The sequence below is a fragment of the Juglans microcarpa x Juglans regia genome, chromosome 3D (genome assembly GCF_004785595.1).
Source record: "Juglans microcarpa x Juglans regia isolate MS1-56 chromosome 3D, Jm3101_v1.0, whole genome shotgun sequence".
NCBI lineage: Eukaryota > Viridiplantae > Streptophyta > Magnoliopsida > Fagales > Juglandaceae > Juglans > Juglans microcarpa x Juglans regia.
Window position 1 is genome coordinate 16807539 of NC_054598.1, and position 17316 is coordinate 16824854.

The following is a 17316-nucleotide window of genomic DNA, read 5'->3' on the forward strand; positions in this document are numbered from 1 at the left end:
AGCCCCTTTTTCCCGAAATTACCCTTGATGAACAGTACCTGTTACAGTACCCGCGGCTACAGTAACCCCAACAATAAATTGATGAAACCCTAGTTCCTAAAATGTAACTTTCCAAATAAGCCCTTGGCCAAAATACAAGCCTTCCCAAAAACATAGTTCATAAGAAATAAGACATGTGAGCCAAGCATTTTCAATCCCACTTATTCTAAACTAGTAAAATAAATCATTTAACCAAATTAGAAGCCTTCAATAACAATAGGCCGTATCTCTAAGTCATGTCTTCCACAGCATGAATAAAGTGGATCAAAGCTGGTTCTTCTTCTTTCAGACCCATCTTCAGTGTTGGGCTCTTGCTGGCTTCATCCCAAGTGGATTGCACCAATCCTTGCATTGCTTCATTGATCTTCTTGGCCCTTGATCTTGTAAGTGGCCCATCTGGAACTTGCAAAGGATCTTTAAGAGTAGGCCCACCTTGGTTCCTATCACCTCACCTTCACACCTGAGACTACCTCTGCAGTTTCCTCGGAATGAGACGCTACCAATACATAAAGAAGATTGTTGTTTAGGCTTTGTCTTTTTCAGAGATGAGATGAGATGAGTTGATATTAAAGTAAAAAAGTTGAATAAAATATTGTTAGAATATATTTTTTAATATTATTTTTGTTTTGAAATTTAAAAAAGTTGAATTGTTTATTTTATTTTATGTGGAAATGTGAAAAAGTTGTAATGATAAGTTGTGAAATTTTCAAAATTTTAAGTTTTAGTCTTGAAAGTAAACTAGACCTAAATTTTATGTTTCGTTAATTTCAAGTTAGAAGGTTTTACCACGGGTCTGGGGTGTGACACGGTGGGACCCATTTCAGCTGAGGAACAATGATATAACCCTATTTCATGCCTCTTTGAAGCCCTAGCTCCGAAGTCATTAACATGGAAATGTGAAAAAATTGTAATGATAAGTTGTGAGATTTTTAAAATTTTCAAAATTTTAAGTTTTAGTCTTGAAAATAAACCAGACCTAAATTTTATATTTCGTTAATTTCAAGTTAGAAGGTTTTACCACGGGTCCGGGGTGTGACACGGTGGGACCCACTTCAACTGAGGAACAGTAATATAACCCTATTTCATGTCTCTTAAGGGCTCATTTGTTTTAAAAAATGAGATGAGATGAGTTGATATTAAAGTTAAAATATTAAATAAAGTATTGTTAAAATATATTTTTTAATATTATTTTTATTTTGAGATTTAAAAAAGTTAAATTATTTATTTTATTTTATATTATATTAAAAGTTGAAAAAATTGTAATGATTAGATGAAATGAGATGATATATTTTCTGAAAACAAACGAGTTTTTAGTCTTTGAAGCCCCAGCTCCGACGTCATTAACACCCACTTCCCCACCTGTCCTAAAACCCTAACACCAACTTCCCCGTCTTATGTCCTTGCGTTTTCGTCCGAAGAGCCCAATTGGCTGTAAAGTAAAACTGAAAAGTCTGGTTAAGGATGCAGCACGACGAGGTGATATGGCAGGTAATCAGGCATAACCACTGCAGTTTCATGGCCAAGTAAGTCTTTCTTTTGCTCAAATAATATATCATCTTCTATACTAACATGCCAATGTTCTTCCTTCACTTTTGTTTATTGTGGCTGTTAATATCGCTGTGGGTTTTCAATTTTGTTCGGTTTGTGGTCTTGTAGAATTGCCACTGGGAATTTCTGTAGAAACCCCTATAACGTGACCGGGATTTGTAACCGGAGCTCCTGCCCTCTCGCCAATAGTCGCTATGCCACCATTCGCGACCATGACGGTAATTTTCACTCTTTTCTTCTTACCCTTCTACTTTTTCAATGGATTGGACATGCCAGTTCCCCACCCCCCCCCCCCCCCCCTTTCTTCTTGTGATCTTCACAGATATGCATTCTAATCATTGAAATGTTGCCCAGTATGGTCTATGAGAATAATCAGGTGGAGAAAGGAACTGACTTATTGAGTCTTATATTTGTTATGGGCCTTGGAAAAGCAGAAATATCCACCCACTTGGACAAAATACATTTGTTTGGGTTGGTAGGGTTCAACCTTGTAGCTTCTTTGTGTAAGCTGAGGAAATTGGAAAAATATGCTACAATATGGAATTTTAGTTAATTTTACTGGATGTTAGGCTTTTTACCTTTGTTGTTCAAATGCGGCTGTCATTAATTGATGTTTTACGTCAATTAACGTGTTTGTATATTAACCAATGACAACGAGTGTTGTTTTTTTTTATATTGCTGTCTTGGTCTGCTGCAGGAGTCTTCTATCTTTATATGAAAACTATAGAAAGAGCTCACATGCCAAACAAATTGTGGGAGAGACTGAAATTGCCCAGAAATTATGAGAAGGCACTTGAGATAATAGACAAACATATGGTATTGGAAATTAGATTTTTTTGAAAATTTTCTGTTATTTAATGTGATTTTGATATAGGTTAATTTACCCTACCTTTTCAACTTGACAGATGTATTGGCCTAAGTTCCTTGTACACAAAACAAAGCAGCGGTTGACCAAGATGACTCAAATGCGGATACGCATGAGGAAGCTTGCTTTGAAAACAAGGTTTATTTCTTCTCATGCTTGCAATCTTTTTCATTTTGCCGCAAGAAATGCTTACTCATGTTACAATAACGTTTTGAAAGGTACAAAATTGTCTTTTATAGCCTGCTTGTTTAGTTCTCAAATTATTGGAGCTATACAGTTATGATGACAATGACTTACTGATCTAATGGCTAAATCTTTGCTAATCTAATCAAAGCCAACTTCTTTCTTCTAATCAACTAGTTTCATAGACAAATCAGGATTGGAATAGATCTAAATTTGTGCCTGTAGTTAGGAGGTAAGGCAAACATGGCTTTAAGACAAGTGACATTGAAGTGAGGGCTGGATTTTATGAGTGAGAAAGTCTATCACTGTTATTTATTGTTTACAATAAGAAAAACAGGGCAATGGAATAAAAAGTTAATTGCTTTGTAAGTCTTGTGCTAAGAATTGGCAACCTTTGGACTAGGTGTTCTGATACTGAAAGGGGGTCTAGTTGTAATATTTCTTTGTCAAGTAGTGTCATTCCTTATTAATGGGCTTTGTAATATTGCAAATTGTTTCTGTTGCTAAACAGGGAGAAAATTATGACAACACCAAGGAAGGAAAAGAAAAGAGAGGCTAGAAGAGAGGAAAAGGCCGAAAGGGCAGCAGCATTGGATAAGGTTATATATGAGCTCTTGTTACTGGTGTACATTGACTGTATATGTCTTTACAGCTCTCATTTAGACTCTAGTTTTTCTGCAGAGCATTGAAAAAGAACTATTAGAACGCCTTCAGCAAGGAGTTTATGGTGACATATATAACTATCCTGTTAAGGAATACAATAAAGTTCTTGATATAGAAGAGGGGCAGGCTGCTAGCGAAGATGAAGACGAGATGGTATATTTGTAAAATTCTTTTTTGTTGAGCTTTTTACTTATCATTTTGAATATTTACGATTTACTATTGTGGTCACTGAAGATATTACTCCTAGATAATTAAGCGCTCTTTCATTTTTTCTCGAAATGGCAGGAACCAGAGATAGAATATGTTGAGGGTTATGATGAACTTGAAGAGGAAGATGATATAGAAGATTTTGATGGTCTTGCAATTTCCCAGTCTCATGCGGATTATGATAAGGGTAACGCTGTCACTTACTACTTATCAAAAAATAGAAGCTGTCACTAGATACTTTGTATAGATACTTTGTATGGACTAGATCTCCTTAAAAATCACTTATAAGTTTACATTGTTCTTGTCTTGGCATGCACATGTAGTTCATATGCTCCCTACTATCCACTTTTATAAGGTAAACATATGTCTTTGGTTGTCCTAAAAAGGAAAGCAATATATTTGAATTGGAAAAGACATATTAGGAAGATTGCTATATTGTTATTGATATTAATAACATGCCATTTCAATCAAGCATTTAAATTAGACTAGATGGAGTAATTACTTGTGCTAAGTAGGACGTCCTATTTTAGTGTTACAATTAAAGTTTAAGGGGACGTTTGGACACAGATGCGACATGAAATTCTCAAACTTCCGGTAATTTCCTTCCTAAACATCACTTAAACACAAAATACTTTTCAATTTCAAATCTTCAACTTTTTCCTCTAATCATTATCCAAACACAAAAACCAATAAAAATTTTACAAACTTCAAAACAAAACACAAAAATTAATACAATTTTTTCAAACTTCAAAACAAAAATATTATTAAGGCCATGAAAGAAGGTGGTGGGGAGAAGAGCTTTAACCAGGGGCGTCTTAAGGGGAGGGGTAAGATGGTTGCTTTATGCAGCCAAAAATAATATCATGGAATATAAGGGGGCTGAATGAGTATAATAAATGGCTCCAAGTCAAAAACTTACTTCGTCAGTGGAAGGGTGATATAGTTTGTTTACAGGAAACCAAATTGGAATTCATCACAAGGGAATTAGTTCGGAGCTTATGGCGAGGTCAACATAACGGGTGGTCCTACTTGCCTTCAAAAGGCGCATCCGGTGGTGTTCTCATTATGTTTGATAAAAGGGTGGTGGAGAGGGTGGAGGAATGTGTGGGTGAGTTCACTGTGGCTTCCTCTTTTATGAATATAGAAGACGGTTTCCAATGGGCATTTGCTGGAATTTATGACCTTAATGTTGATTCGGTGAGAAGGTCATTGTGGGAAGAATTGGCGGGACTTCTTAGTTGGTGGGAGTTACCAATCTGCGTAGGGATTGACTTCAATGTAACCCGCTTCTCGAGTGAAAGATCGGGTGTGTCTCACATCACTCCTGCCATGAGAGAGTTTTTTGTTTTCATATCAAAACAGGAGCTTATGGATATTCCATTAACTGGAGGTACGTTTACTTGGTCTAACAACCGAGAATTCCCATCTTGGTTGAGGATTGATAGGTTCTTGTTAACTCCTGATTGGGAGTTACATTATTCTGATGTAACTTAAAAGGAGATTACCTAGATTATGCTCTGATCACTTCCCCATCATCCTAGACTATGGAGGCATTCAAGGGGGTAGAAGATATTTTAAATTTGAGAATATGTGGCGCTTAAATTAGACGATTTTATAGATAGGATTAGACAATGGTACCTCTTACAATTTCCAAGGCTCTTCGAGCTTCATAATGGCAAGAAAGTTAAAAGAGCTGAAACAAAATCTGAAACAATGGAATGAACAAGTTTTTGTTAATGTGACACAACATAGGCGATCTCTTTTGGAGGAGCTACAGGGATTGGAAGGCGAGGAGGAGGCAAGATCTCTCTCTGAATCTGAGAGAACCCATAAGACCTAGGTAGCCACAAAACTTGAAAGATTAACATTGCTGGAGGAGATTTCTTGGCAGAAAAAATCAAGGGCATTATGGCTCAAGGAGGGAGCTAAGTGCACGAAGTACTTTCATAGGGTGGCTAATTCTCATAGGAGAAATAATGCTATTGATATGTTGATGGTCGATGATGCAGTGTCCTTAGATCAATCATTCATCAAGAATCAAGAATCACATTGAGCAGTATTGCCAACACCTCCTATCCATACAACACATTGGTAACCGGGAGTGGATGGTTTGACTTTCTTAGCACTAGATTAGCAATGCGCAGGGTGGCTAGAGAGGCCTTTTGAGGAGGAAGAAGTGGATGAAGTAATCCGTGGCATGGCTCGCAACAAGGCTGTAGGCCCTAACGGTTTTACCATGGGCTTCTTCCAAGCTTGTTGGGAAGTGCTTAAAGGAGACTTGATGCGGGTCTTTCAAGATTTTCATACTAATGTCCGCTTTGAAAAAAGCCTTAATGCTACTTTCTAGGCACTCATCCCCAAAAAGATGGGGTCTGTGGATGTTAGAGACTACTGCCCCATTAGCCTTGTTAATGGGATTTACAAGATCCTCTCCAAAGTGAGTGAATTGATTGAGTACAATGATGGAAAAGGTAATCTCGAAGCTGCAAAACACTTTTGCCAAAGGTAGACAAATCCTAGATTCAGTTTTAATTGCAAATGAGGTTTTGGATAGACGACTTAAATCTAGAGAACCCGAGTTACTTTGCAAATTAGACATGAACAAAGCCCATGATCACGTCAACTGGAAGTTCTTACTTTATATACTTGTACGATGTGGTTTTGGGGAGAAATGACATAAATGGGTAGAGTTTTGCATCTCTAAAGTTCGATTCTCTATCTTGGTGAATGGCTCTCCAATGGGTTTCTTAGGCTCCTCCAGTGGTTTGAGACAGGGAGATCTGCTCTCTCCTTTATATTTTTATTTGTCGTGGAAGCTTTTAGTAAGATGATTGTGGGTCTTGTGGAAGGCGGCTTTCTCAATGGTTTTCAGGTAAGGAATGGAGATTATGGTTTCATGGATATTTCTCACTTGCTTTTTGCTGACGACACTCTTATCTTCTGTGGAGCAAATATCGGGCATATCCAATCTTTGAGCACTCTACTTCTTAGCTTTGAAGCTGGCTCGGGTTTGAGAATTAATCTCTCAAAGTCTCAAAGTCTGTATTGGTGCCAGTGGGGGATGCTCTTGACTCGGAGACTTTAGCCTCTATATTGGGATGTAAGGTCTCATCTTTACCCCTGAAATATCTTGGCTTACCATTGGGTGCTCCCTTTAAATCAGAAAGGATTTGGACCAACGTGGTTGAAAAGGTGGAGCACAGATTGGCTTATTGGAAGAAGCTATATTTGTCTAAAGGTGGCAGACTTAATCTGATTAAAAGCACTCTCTCTAATTTACCCACCATTTTCTGTCCTTGCTCCTGCTCCCCATAAACATTGCCAACCGTATAGAGAAGCTATAACGAGACCTCTTATGGAGCAGATTGGGGGAAGAATTCAAATTTCATTTGGTTAATTGGTCACTTGTATGTACCCCAATTTCTGAGGGTGGCTTGGAGATTCATAACTTGATGAAATTCAACCAAGCCTTCTTGAGTAAATGGTTGTGGAGGTACCAAAATGAAAGGGGGGCTCTATGGAAGTCCGTTGTAGATTCACAGTTTGGGGAGGATGGTGCTCGAATGAGGTACGTGGCACATATGGGGTGGGGTTGTGGAAATACATTAGGAGACACTTGGAGTTCTTCTGAAGACATGAACATATTGTGGTGGGTGACGACTCGTGTTAGATTTTGCTATGACGAATGGTGGAGTGAACGTAGCCTACAAGACACCTTCCCTACCATTTTTGAGATCGCACAAGAAAAGGATGCAGCGATAGTCGATCTCTTGGTCTTTTCTAGTGACTCCCCTTAATGGAATGTAGAATTTATTAGGGAAGCCCATGACTGGGAGATGGAGACTATCTCAAAGTTCTATAAGGCATTGTATTCTATAAGCATGACAGAAGGTACCACAAATAAGATGAGTTGGAGTCCCTCCAGGAAAGGTAAATTCACGGTCAGATCATTTTACCAAGTTCTAACAAGCCCTAGAATGACTATGTTCCCTTGGAAGAGCATCAGACGAAAGCTCCTTCAAAAGCAATTTTTCTCGTAGGGACAACATCTTTGGACAAGATCCTCACCATACATAATTGGAAATGTCAAGTAATGGTGTTGAACTGGTTTTGTATGTGTAAGAAATGGTGAATCAGTAGATCATTTGTTTTTATACTACAAGGTGGCTAGGACCATGTGTGATGATTTTTTCGCGAGAACTGGATTGTTATGGGTCATGCCTCTTAGACTGGTGGATTTCCTTGGAAGTTGGAGAGGCCTCCGAGGCAACTCACAAGTGGTAGCTATCTGGAAAATGGTTCCTATATGCATGTGTTGGTGCATTTGGCGGGAGAGAAATGATAGAAGTTTCGAAGATCGTGAGAGAACAATGGATGAGCTTAAAGTTTTCTTTTTTAAAACTTTATTCTCATGGGCGGGGGGGCTATTTTTGTAATGGGCTAAATGTCCATGATCTTTTTTCGATTGTAAACTCTAATTAGGTTTTTTCTCATGTATACACACTCTGTGTACTTGGGCTTAGTCTACTTCTATGAATAAAATATCTTGATTACCTATAAAACAAAATATTATTAAAAATTTATATTCAAACAATTTTTTCACTTTATAATATTTTTAGTCAACTTTTTTCTCTCATTTCCCAAAACCCCATAAAATATGTTAACTCAAACCATTTCACCACCATTCACAGAATTATGAAATACTACAAGTGGCCAAATGAGCCCTGAGTTATAGGGCTTTGTGTTATTTGTTGTATATAATAATGGGAGAAATTCCTAGGAGTTGACTCAAGTGGTAAGGGCCTTGGTTTTGAGGGTATGCATGCTCCCCTTAGATCCAAGATTTGAACCCTTGGGCGCAAACAATTTCTAGGGGTCGCATCCCATGGTGAAAAGTAGATGAGTTACCTAGGGTGATGCAGGCACATTGTATGAGTTTGGGATTTAACCAGGTAAAAGACATGTTGTGTGTGTACGGTCTCCGAGGTTCTTTGTCACAAAAAAGTTAAATAATGGGAAAAAAGTGCTCGAGAGAATTCTTATTGTGATTGTGTAACATTGGAAAAAAGCATGTGTCAGATAATTCTCAGGTGTGCTGGCGCATATAGTAATGGAAGCAAAGTGCGTGAGAGGATTATTTGGTGTCTGTTTGTCTGTCTGTCTGTCTCAAATGAGTAAGAAAAAGTTTAATGATGCAGTTGAAACGGATGGAGATGAGGAAGAGGTTGAACCAGTTGCTGGCAAGAGAGTGAGGAAGGAAGCAGCCTCAAGTTTAAGAAACTTTGAGACAGATGAACCTGGTGCAAAATTGAAGAAGAGAGCGAGGGTGCTTGTTGAGGTAATGGCCAATGAAATTTGGTGTTTTTACATTGGGCTACATTTTCAAATATATATGCCATGTCTTTCATTCAAATTTGAAACTGTTTGTATACGAATAATTCTCTATCAGTATAGATGTACAGCCTCTTGTTGTTTAGCTAATGCAAATATAGTGTCATCATTAATTGGTTTGGTATGGATGGCTAAATTTCACTGTAAACTTAGCATGCACCATCACTTAAAACTATGGTGATTGTGCCGGCACTTACAGTCATATATGCAACTGATTTTTATAAGAATGTTAGCATACATGATGTTGCTCGGGTAAACAGGTTCTCCTATAGTTGGAGTCAGCTAGATGATTTCTTTGCTGTATTTTGTTGCTCTGAACATCCAAAACTACATAGTTGGGTCCCCACCCAGCAGTCTACCATTCCTCAAACATGTGCAATCCTCATAGAGGCACTTAGGTTCCTTTTCTATTTCTTGCTTTAGTTGAAGCTTTTTTTTTTTTATAAGTAAAAACTTTAGTTGATGCTCTACCTGATCAAAAGTGGATGTGGTCCTCTTTTGTATCTTGGCATTGCCCCCTTGGCTTAATAAACTTTCTGATCAAAAGGAAAAAAAAAAAAAAAAAAGGAAGGAAAAGTGGGGTGGGGATGGACAATTGATTGAATGCAGTGGGAGGAAGATTATGGTATCCTACTGCATTTTCTTCATAAATTATCTGAACTGTCGAATTTTTTCCCCATTTTTAGACGATGCTCATTTGTGAAGAATCTCTCTCTCTCTCTCTCTCTTTCTCTCTCAAATATACGCTATTTGTTTCTCAGAAACTGGGACACGTTAAATACAAATAATTAGTTGTTGAATACTCTGTATTTCTGTTTGTAGCTATAAGGATCTTAAATATTTCAACTGTGTTTCTGTTTGTTAGGTAGAGCACGAAGATGTTGATGAAAGTCAAAAGGCTGCCCACTGAGTGTTTAAAGCATATTGCTTCACTTGTTATGCTTGTTAACCGGCAAATGGCAGAGATACCTTGTTCGCTTCTTGTAGAGTATGTTTAAAACCTCACTGGGAAAAGAGGGAAAGTTACTATAGCGGATGAAATTTTGATAGCTATCTCTTGATCACGGTTGAAATTTTTTATTTATTAGATAGATAATAGTTTCTCTTGATTTCTTTTCTCCCATTTTTGGGAGAAGGGGCTGTACTAGAGTGAATTTCATGGCCTTTTCTAGTCTCTACGGCCTCAAAACTCGATTATTCTGTTTACTGCTGCTCAGAAATGACATGAGTTCTCGCACGAGGTTATGTGAAAGCTGGCTCCATTATTTCTGATAATTCCTGAATGGAAGATTACAAATGCAAACTTGCAGATGAGCCTTAAAATGAGCGAGTGGCACGTCTGCAGAGTGCTGGTTACGGTACCGTGTGATAAACGGGGTGTAATTTGTTCAAACAAATAAAGTAAATAAATAAAATGTGTCCAATTTGAAGGCAAAACTATTCGAGGACAGTCCGGAATAGCTACGAAGCACTCATGCCCTAAGTAATCTGCAATTAAATCAACGCTCTAAGTAATCTGCACTTAAAATCTAATCCTCCCTTTTACCTAACTTCACGAGTAACTATTGGAAAAAGATCTCTTACGTGTTGGCTTAAAACTTTCAAAAATACATGCCAATGAAAGTGAGGCAAACAGCATCTCTCCTTTCCCTCTCAATGTTGCCACGCCATATTGACACAACGACATTATGGCTATCAAACAGAACTTGTTTATCTCAGCTCACAGGCAGTGTTCTTAAGAACCTTCCCGTTTCTCTGCTAACTATATTGCCCTCCTCACACGTAAACTATATGGGTGCTTTGATGGACTGTATGTTGACCTTAGATCAAGGGTGGCAACTTATGTTTTCAGATCGTGCTCGTGTCATGTCAAGTCATGAATATTCGATTATATAGGTCAACCCGAACCCGATCCGTTAAGCTAAACATGTCAAACTTTCAAACCTTAACTGATGGGAACCAAGGTGGGCCTAGTCTTAAAGATCATTTGCAAATTCCAGATGGGCCAATTACAAGATCAAGGGCCAAGAAGATCAAGGAAGCAATGCACGGATTGGTGCAATCCACTTGGGATGAACTAGCAAGAGCCCAACACTCAAGATGGGCTTGAAAGAAGGAGAACCAGCTTTGATCCACTTAATTCAAGCTGTGGAAGACATGACTTAGAGATAGGGCCTATTGTTTTTGGAGACTTCAAATTTGGTTAAATGATTTATTTTATTAGTTTAGAATAAGTGGGCTTGAAGATGCCTGGCCCACACGTCTTATTTTCAATGAACTAGGGTTTTCAAGAAGGCCTTGTATTTTGGCCAATGGCTTATTTGGAAAGTTACATTTTAGGAATTAGGGTTTTAAGAGGTACTGTAGCGTTACTGTAGCGTGACACTTTTCATCAGGGGCATTTTGGGTAAAAAGGGGCTTTATTTTGGCTAGGGTTTTAATTAGGTTTAGTTTAAATACTCCTTGTAGCCTCATTTGAAGGTTAGACAATATTGAATTTTATTTGTGAGTTGAGTTTTCTCCTCTTGTTCTTGATTGAACTCTTGAACTTATCAAAGGTAAATCACAACCTTTGTGGCGTTCCTCCTTTGTAATCTGGGTTCTTGAGACGGGTTCTTCAACGGGTCTAGATTTTAATATAATCTAGGTTCTTGAAACGGGTTCTCATCGGGTCTAAATTCTCCATTATTGACTTGATTTTTGGCTTTCTTGGGGAGTTTTCAAATTGATTGTGGGTTCAAGGGAATTCATTCCCGCGGGTTCATATCATTTGGTATCAGAGCCAGGTTTCCAATCAGGTCTGATTCTATCTTTTAATATCTTGCATCCTTAAATTTAATTCTAGGGCTACATTGTTCTAGAGTTGCCAAAAAAAAAAAAAAAGAAATTGCAGAGACGAAAAGTAGGCTGCCAAAATTCTAAGGGTTTTGGATTTAGCTGAAATTTGCATCACCTAGGGTTTCAAAATTCTAGGGTTTAATGCATATCTGAGTTTGTCAATTGCTTGGAATGTCGTTCCATTGATTCTCTTCTATTTCGTTGTCAATTCTTGTGTGCTTCAATTCAATTGCTTGATTTTTACAATTGAGTATTTCTGTTTGTGATTGAATTAGAAAAAAGAAAAGAAAAGAAAAGAAAGGAAAGGAGAAGAAAAGAAGAGAAAAGAAAAGAAAAGAAAGGAAAGGAAAGGAAAGGAAAAGAAAAGAAAAGAAAATTCGAAAAAAAAAAAAAAAAAAAAAGAAGAAGAAGAAGGAGAAGAAGATAAGGAGAGGTAGCATATTTAAAGGTTACTACATAGTTACAACAAAGACAAAGAAAAACATTTGTTGATTGAGTTTTGTGCTCAAAGGGGCTGAATACATATTTGTAGTTGGTATCTTCTTCTATTATTACTCTTTCCCTCATATAAATTCCTTGAGTCCCGTGTCGTTTTATTCCTTCCTTGTTTCTTGTTTCTTGGATCTATATTACTAGTTGGAATAATACAAGGTTGTATTGTCTTGATTTAGTTCAACTAGTTCTTAAAGAACTTGAGCGGGAAAACTATTCAGGTAAAAGGCAAGAGAGTGTGAGACTATTATCGGGGAAAAGCCAATTAGGGGTGAAACACGAGTGGAATGCCATTATTCGAGCGTAAACACGTAAGGGAGTGTGTGAGGTTTTTCCACTAACATTCATTTGTGCAGCACTTTACAATGTCTCATCGGAGTGGCTCTTCACCAAAGGGGATGGTAGATAACTCATCATTTGTGTTGCAATCCATGCAACAACAGTTTGAGCGGTTGAACTTGGTGTTAGGTGAAGTGAGGGATAGGATGGATCATCAAGAAGTGGTAATTAGAAATTTACAAGGCAGGAGAGATAGGAGGAGGAGTGAACCTTGTATTGAACATAACTGTAAGAATGAAGAGTATGGTGAGTCTCTTGTTGCCAGGCATGCTCTCAATATACAAATTAAGATGGATGATACAGAGAAGCAGAGCGAGAACATTTTTCATACTAGATGTCACATCAATAACAAGGTATGTAGTATGATCATTGATTTGCGGAGTTGTATTAATTTGGCTAGCACTACTTTAGTTGAGAAATTGAATTTACCTACCTTAAAACACCCTAGACCATACATGTTGTAGTGGTCGAGTGATTGTGGGGAGGTTAGGGTCAATAAGCAAGTGCTAGTTACTTTTTCAATTGGAAAATACCAGGATATGGTCCTTTGTGATGTAGTGCCTATGCATGCTGGTCATATTTTGTTGGGGAAGCCATGAGAGTATGATAGGAAGGTGATCCATGATGGGTTAAGGAACATGTACAGTTTTGAAAAGGATGGAAAAAACAATCAAACTTGCTCCTTTAACTCCAACACAAGTCCATGGGGACCATTTGAAACTGAAAAGTGAGGTTGCTCAAAAAAGAAAGAGTGAAAATGAGTGTGATCAAAAAAAGAAAAAGTGAAAAGGAGATTGAGCTAAAAAGCAAGAGTGAAAGTGAGATTGAGAAAAAAAGAAATAGTGAGGACGAAAATGAGAGAGAGAGTAAAATGAGAGAGATAAAAGATAAGGGTGAGGCTGAAACCTCAAGAGAAAGAGAGAATGAGTTGAAAAACAGTTGTCAGGTCGAGAGTTCAAAACAAGATGAAGGAAAAGAGAGTGATAGAAAAAAAGAGAGTGAAAAGCAAAAAGAGAGTGAAAAAGAAAAGAATTGTGGAAAGAAAAGAGAGAGTGAAGAAAGTGAGAGAAAAGCAAAAAGAAAAGTGAGTTTTTATGCTAAGGCGAGTCTTAATACTAACAAACTTGACGTATCTTTGCCTAGCGTTATTGTCTTTTTGTTGCAGGGATATGAGGTCATGTTTCCTAGAGGTGTGTTTAGTGGATTGCCACCTATTAGGGAGATAGAGTACTACATTGATTTTGTGTCAGATGCGACAATTCCTAACCGACCTTTCTTTGAAGAACATGAGTCTTTTTCACACTTGAAGGGACAAGGTAAGTCGTTGACTATAATGCATGCTAAGCGGGAGGACTGTGTTGAGACTTTTCCTCATGTATTCAAATACACACAAGGTATGGAAAATTTTGTGGTTGATGCTTTAGCAAGAAGGTACGTCCTTATCTTCATTTTAGATGTAAAATTGTTGAGACTTGAATATAATAAGGAATTGCATGCTAATGATGATGACTTTGCTAGTGTTTATGGAACATGTGAAAAAGCATCGTTTGGTAAGTTCTATAAATTAGATTGGTACTTGTTTAGAGAGAATAGATTTTGTGTGCCAACTAGTTTTATGCTTAAGTTGCTTGTGTGTGATAGACATGGTGGTTTGTTGGGTAACTTTGGTGTAAGGAAGACTTTCAAAATGTTGCATGAACATTTGTGGAAGTATTACTTGCCATTCATTGAGTTTGCATATAATTGGAGTGGTGTAAGAAAAACTTCAGGTGTGTTTCATGAACGTTTGTGGGAGTATCTTTTGCCATTCATTGAATTGCTACATGAACATTTGCGGGAGTATCATTTGCCCTTATTAGAGTATGCATATAAAACCTTGCATACTACTATTTCTTATTCTCCATTTGAGGTTGTTTATGGTTTTAATCCACTTACTCATTTACCTCTGATGGCTTTGCTTGTTGATGATAGGAGTAGCTTGGATGAACATTTTCAATTTCTCGAGAAAATTAATGAAAATACACGTGAAGTAGATCTTTCAAGTAAGTATCAAGTTTTTGCTATTTTCAATGTTACTAACATTTTTCCTTTTGATCCAGGTGGAGATTCGAGGTCGAAACATTTTGAGGAGAGGGGGAATGATGGGAACCAAGGTGGACCTAGTCTTAAAGATCATTTGCAAATTCCAGATGGGCCAATTACAAGATCAAGGGCCAAGAAGATCAAGGAAGCAATGCACGGATTGGTGCAATCCACTTGGGATGAAGCTAGCAAGAGCCCAACACTCAAGATGGGCTTGAAAGAAGGAGAACCAGCTTTGATCCACTTAATTCAAGCTGTGGAAGACATGACTTAGAGATAGGGCCTATTGTTTTTGAAGACTTCAAATTTGGTTAAATGATTTATTTTATTAGTTTAGAATAAGTGGGCTTGAAGATGCCTGGCCCACACGTCTTATTTTCAATGAACTAGGATTTTCAAGAAGGCCTTGTATTTTGGCCAAGGGCTTATTTGGAAAGTTACATTTTAGGAATTAGGGTTTTAAGAGGTACTGTAGTATTACTGTAGCCGCGGTACTGTAGCGCGACACTGTTCATCAGGGGCATTTTGGGTAAAAAGGGGCTTTATTTTGGCTAGGGTTTTAATTAGGTTTAGTTTAAATACTCCTTGTAGCCTCATTTGAAGGTTAGACAATATTGAATTTTATTTGTGAGTTGAGTTTTCTCCTCTTGTTCTTGATTGAACTCTTGAACTTATCAAAGGTAAATCACAACCTTTGTGGCGTTCCTCCTTTGTAATCTGGGTTCTTGAGACGGGTTGTTCAACGGGTCTAGATTTTAATATAATCTAGGTTCTTGAAACGGGTTCTCATCGGGTTTAGATTCTCCATCCTTGACTTGATTTTTGGCTTTCTTGGGGAGTTTTCAAATTGATTGTGGGTTCAAGGGAATTCATTCCCGCGGGTTCATATCATTAACCCAACCTATTTAGATAACGGGTCATGTCATGTCACTTGTTTTAACCCGTTTAATAATTAATTAAAAATAGATCAACATGACATGACTCATTTAAATCCGTTTTATGTAAATTAGTTGAACTAACACAATCCATTTGACCTTATTAACACAATTTCACATAAAAATTAAAATCTATATTTATTAGTAGACACATCTTTTAAAAAAAATTAGACTATCTACTAACAAAAAATATCAATATTTTTGAAATTTTAACATATATCCTACAATTACAAATATGAGCATAGGTCTAAAATTATCATCCCAATAATAAAAACATAAGCATCCTGAGAAATATCAATATTACAATTCAACAATAATAAAATTGTAATTTTGAAACAAAATCTAAATGGGTCAAAATGGGTTAATTTTGGGTTAAGTGAGTTGACTCATTATTAACCCATTTATAAATCGTGTTTTGACGGATCAAGCCATTTTGGCTTGAACCTGTTAACATCAAATCCAAACTTATTAATCTCGGGTCGTGTTCGTGTTAGGTTCATAAGTCATATCATGATATGAATCCGTGGGAATGAATTCCCTTGAACCCACAATCAATTTGAAAACTCCCCAAGAAAGCCAAAAATCAAGTCAAGGATGGAGAATCTAGACCCGATGAGAACCCATTTCAAGAACCTAGATTATATTAAAATCTAGACCCGTTGAAGAACCCGTCTCAAGAACCCAGATTACAAAGGAGGAACGCCACAAAGGTTGTGATTTACCTTTGATAAGTTCAAGAGTTCAATCAAGAACAAGAGGAGAAAACTCAACTCACAAATAAAATTCAATATTGTCTAACCTTCAAATGAGGCTACAAGAAGTATTTAAACTAAACCTAATTAAAACCCTAGCCAAAATAAAGCCCATTTTTACCCAAAATGCCCTGATGAACAGTGTCACGCTACAGTACCGTGGCTACAGTACGGCTACCGTAACGCTACAGTACCTCTTGAAACCCTAATTCCTAAAAAGTAACTTTCCAAATAAGCCCTTGGCCAAAATACAAGGCCTTCTTGAAAACTCTAGTTCATTAAAAATAAGACGTGTGGGCTAGGCATCTTCAAGCCCACTTATTCTAAACTAATAAAATAAATCATTTAACCAAATTGGAAGTCTCCAATAACAATAGGCCCTATCTCTAAGTCATGTCTTCCACAGCTTGAATCAAGTGGATCAAAACTGGTTCTCCTTCTTTGAAGCCCATCTTGAGTGTTGGGCTCTTGCTAGCTTCATCCCAAGTGGATTGCACCAATCTGTGCATTGCTTCCTTGATCTTCTTGGCCCTTGATCTTGTAATTGGCCCATCTGAAATTTGCAAGTAATCTTTAAGACTAGGACCACCTTGGTTCCCATCATGTCACATATTATTATCCCTACCTTAGATGATATAAGGATAGGGTACATGTGTAATTTTGATTAGTTGCATGTGGCGCCCCTAGCCCGCGGTTGGAATTGGATGGTGACTGAAACGCTGGGACATGCAAAGCAAGACTACATACCTTTCGTACATGACATATAAGATGCAATGCACCTATATGTATTCTAGTAGTATGCAATAAATTGCAGCGGGATAAGCTATTTAAATGTTGTACCAGAATAAACTAATATCCCAACTTCTTCATTGATAGCTTTAAACCACATTTCTTAGTAATGTAGTATCAAATTCCTTGGTTACACTTTAACATAACAAGTACTGTCTAAAAAGGCCTTAACAAATAAATTATTAAAGCAACT

At 37.4% G+C, this 17316-nt stretch overlaps 1 protein-coding gene across 1 annotated transcript; it reads left to right on the forward strand.

Moving 5' to 3' along the window:
- Positions 1–1369: 1369 nt before the first annotated feature.
- On the forward strand, positions 1370–10148 carry LOC121256287 (protein MAK16 homolog). The gene is made up of 9 exons (XM_041157032.1): positions 1370–1562; positions 1696–1805; positions 2285–2403; positions 2493–2590; positions 3147–3234; positions 3317–3451; positions 3584–3692; positions 8704–8843; positions 9762–10148. The coding sequence occupies exons 1-9, from the start codon at positions 1501–1503 to the stop codon at positions 9804–9806; spliced, it is 906 nt and encodes a 301-aa protein (XP_041012966.1). The 5' UTR covers positions 1370–1500; the 3' UTR covers positions 9807–10148.
- Positions 10149–17316: the final 7168 nt, after the last annotated feature.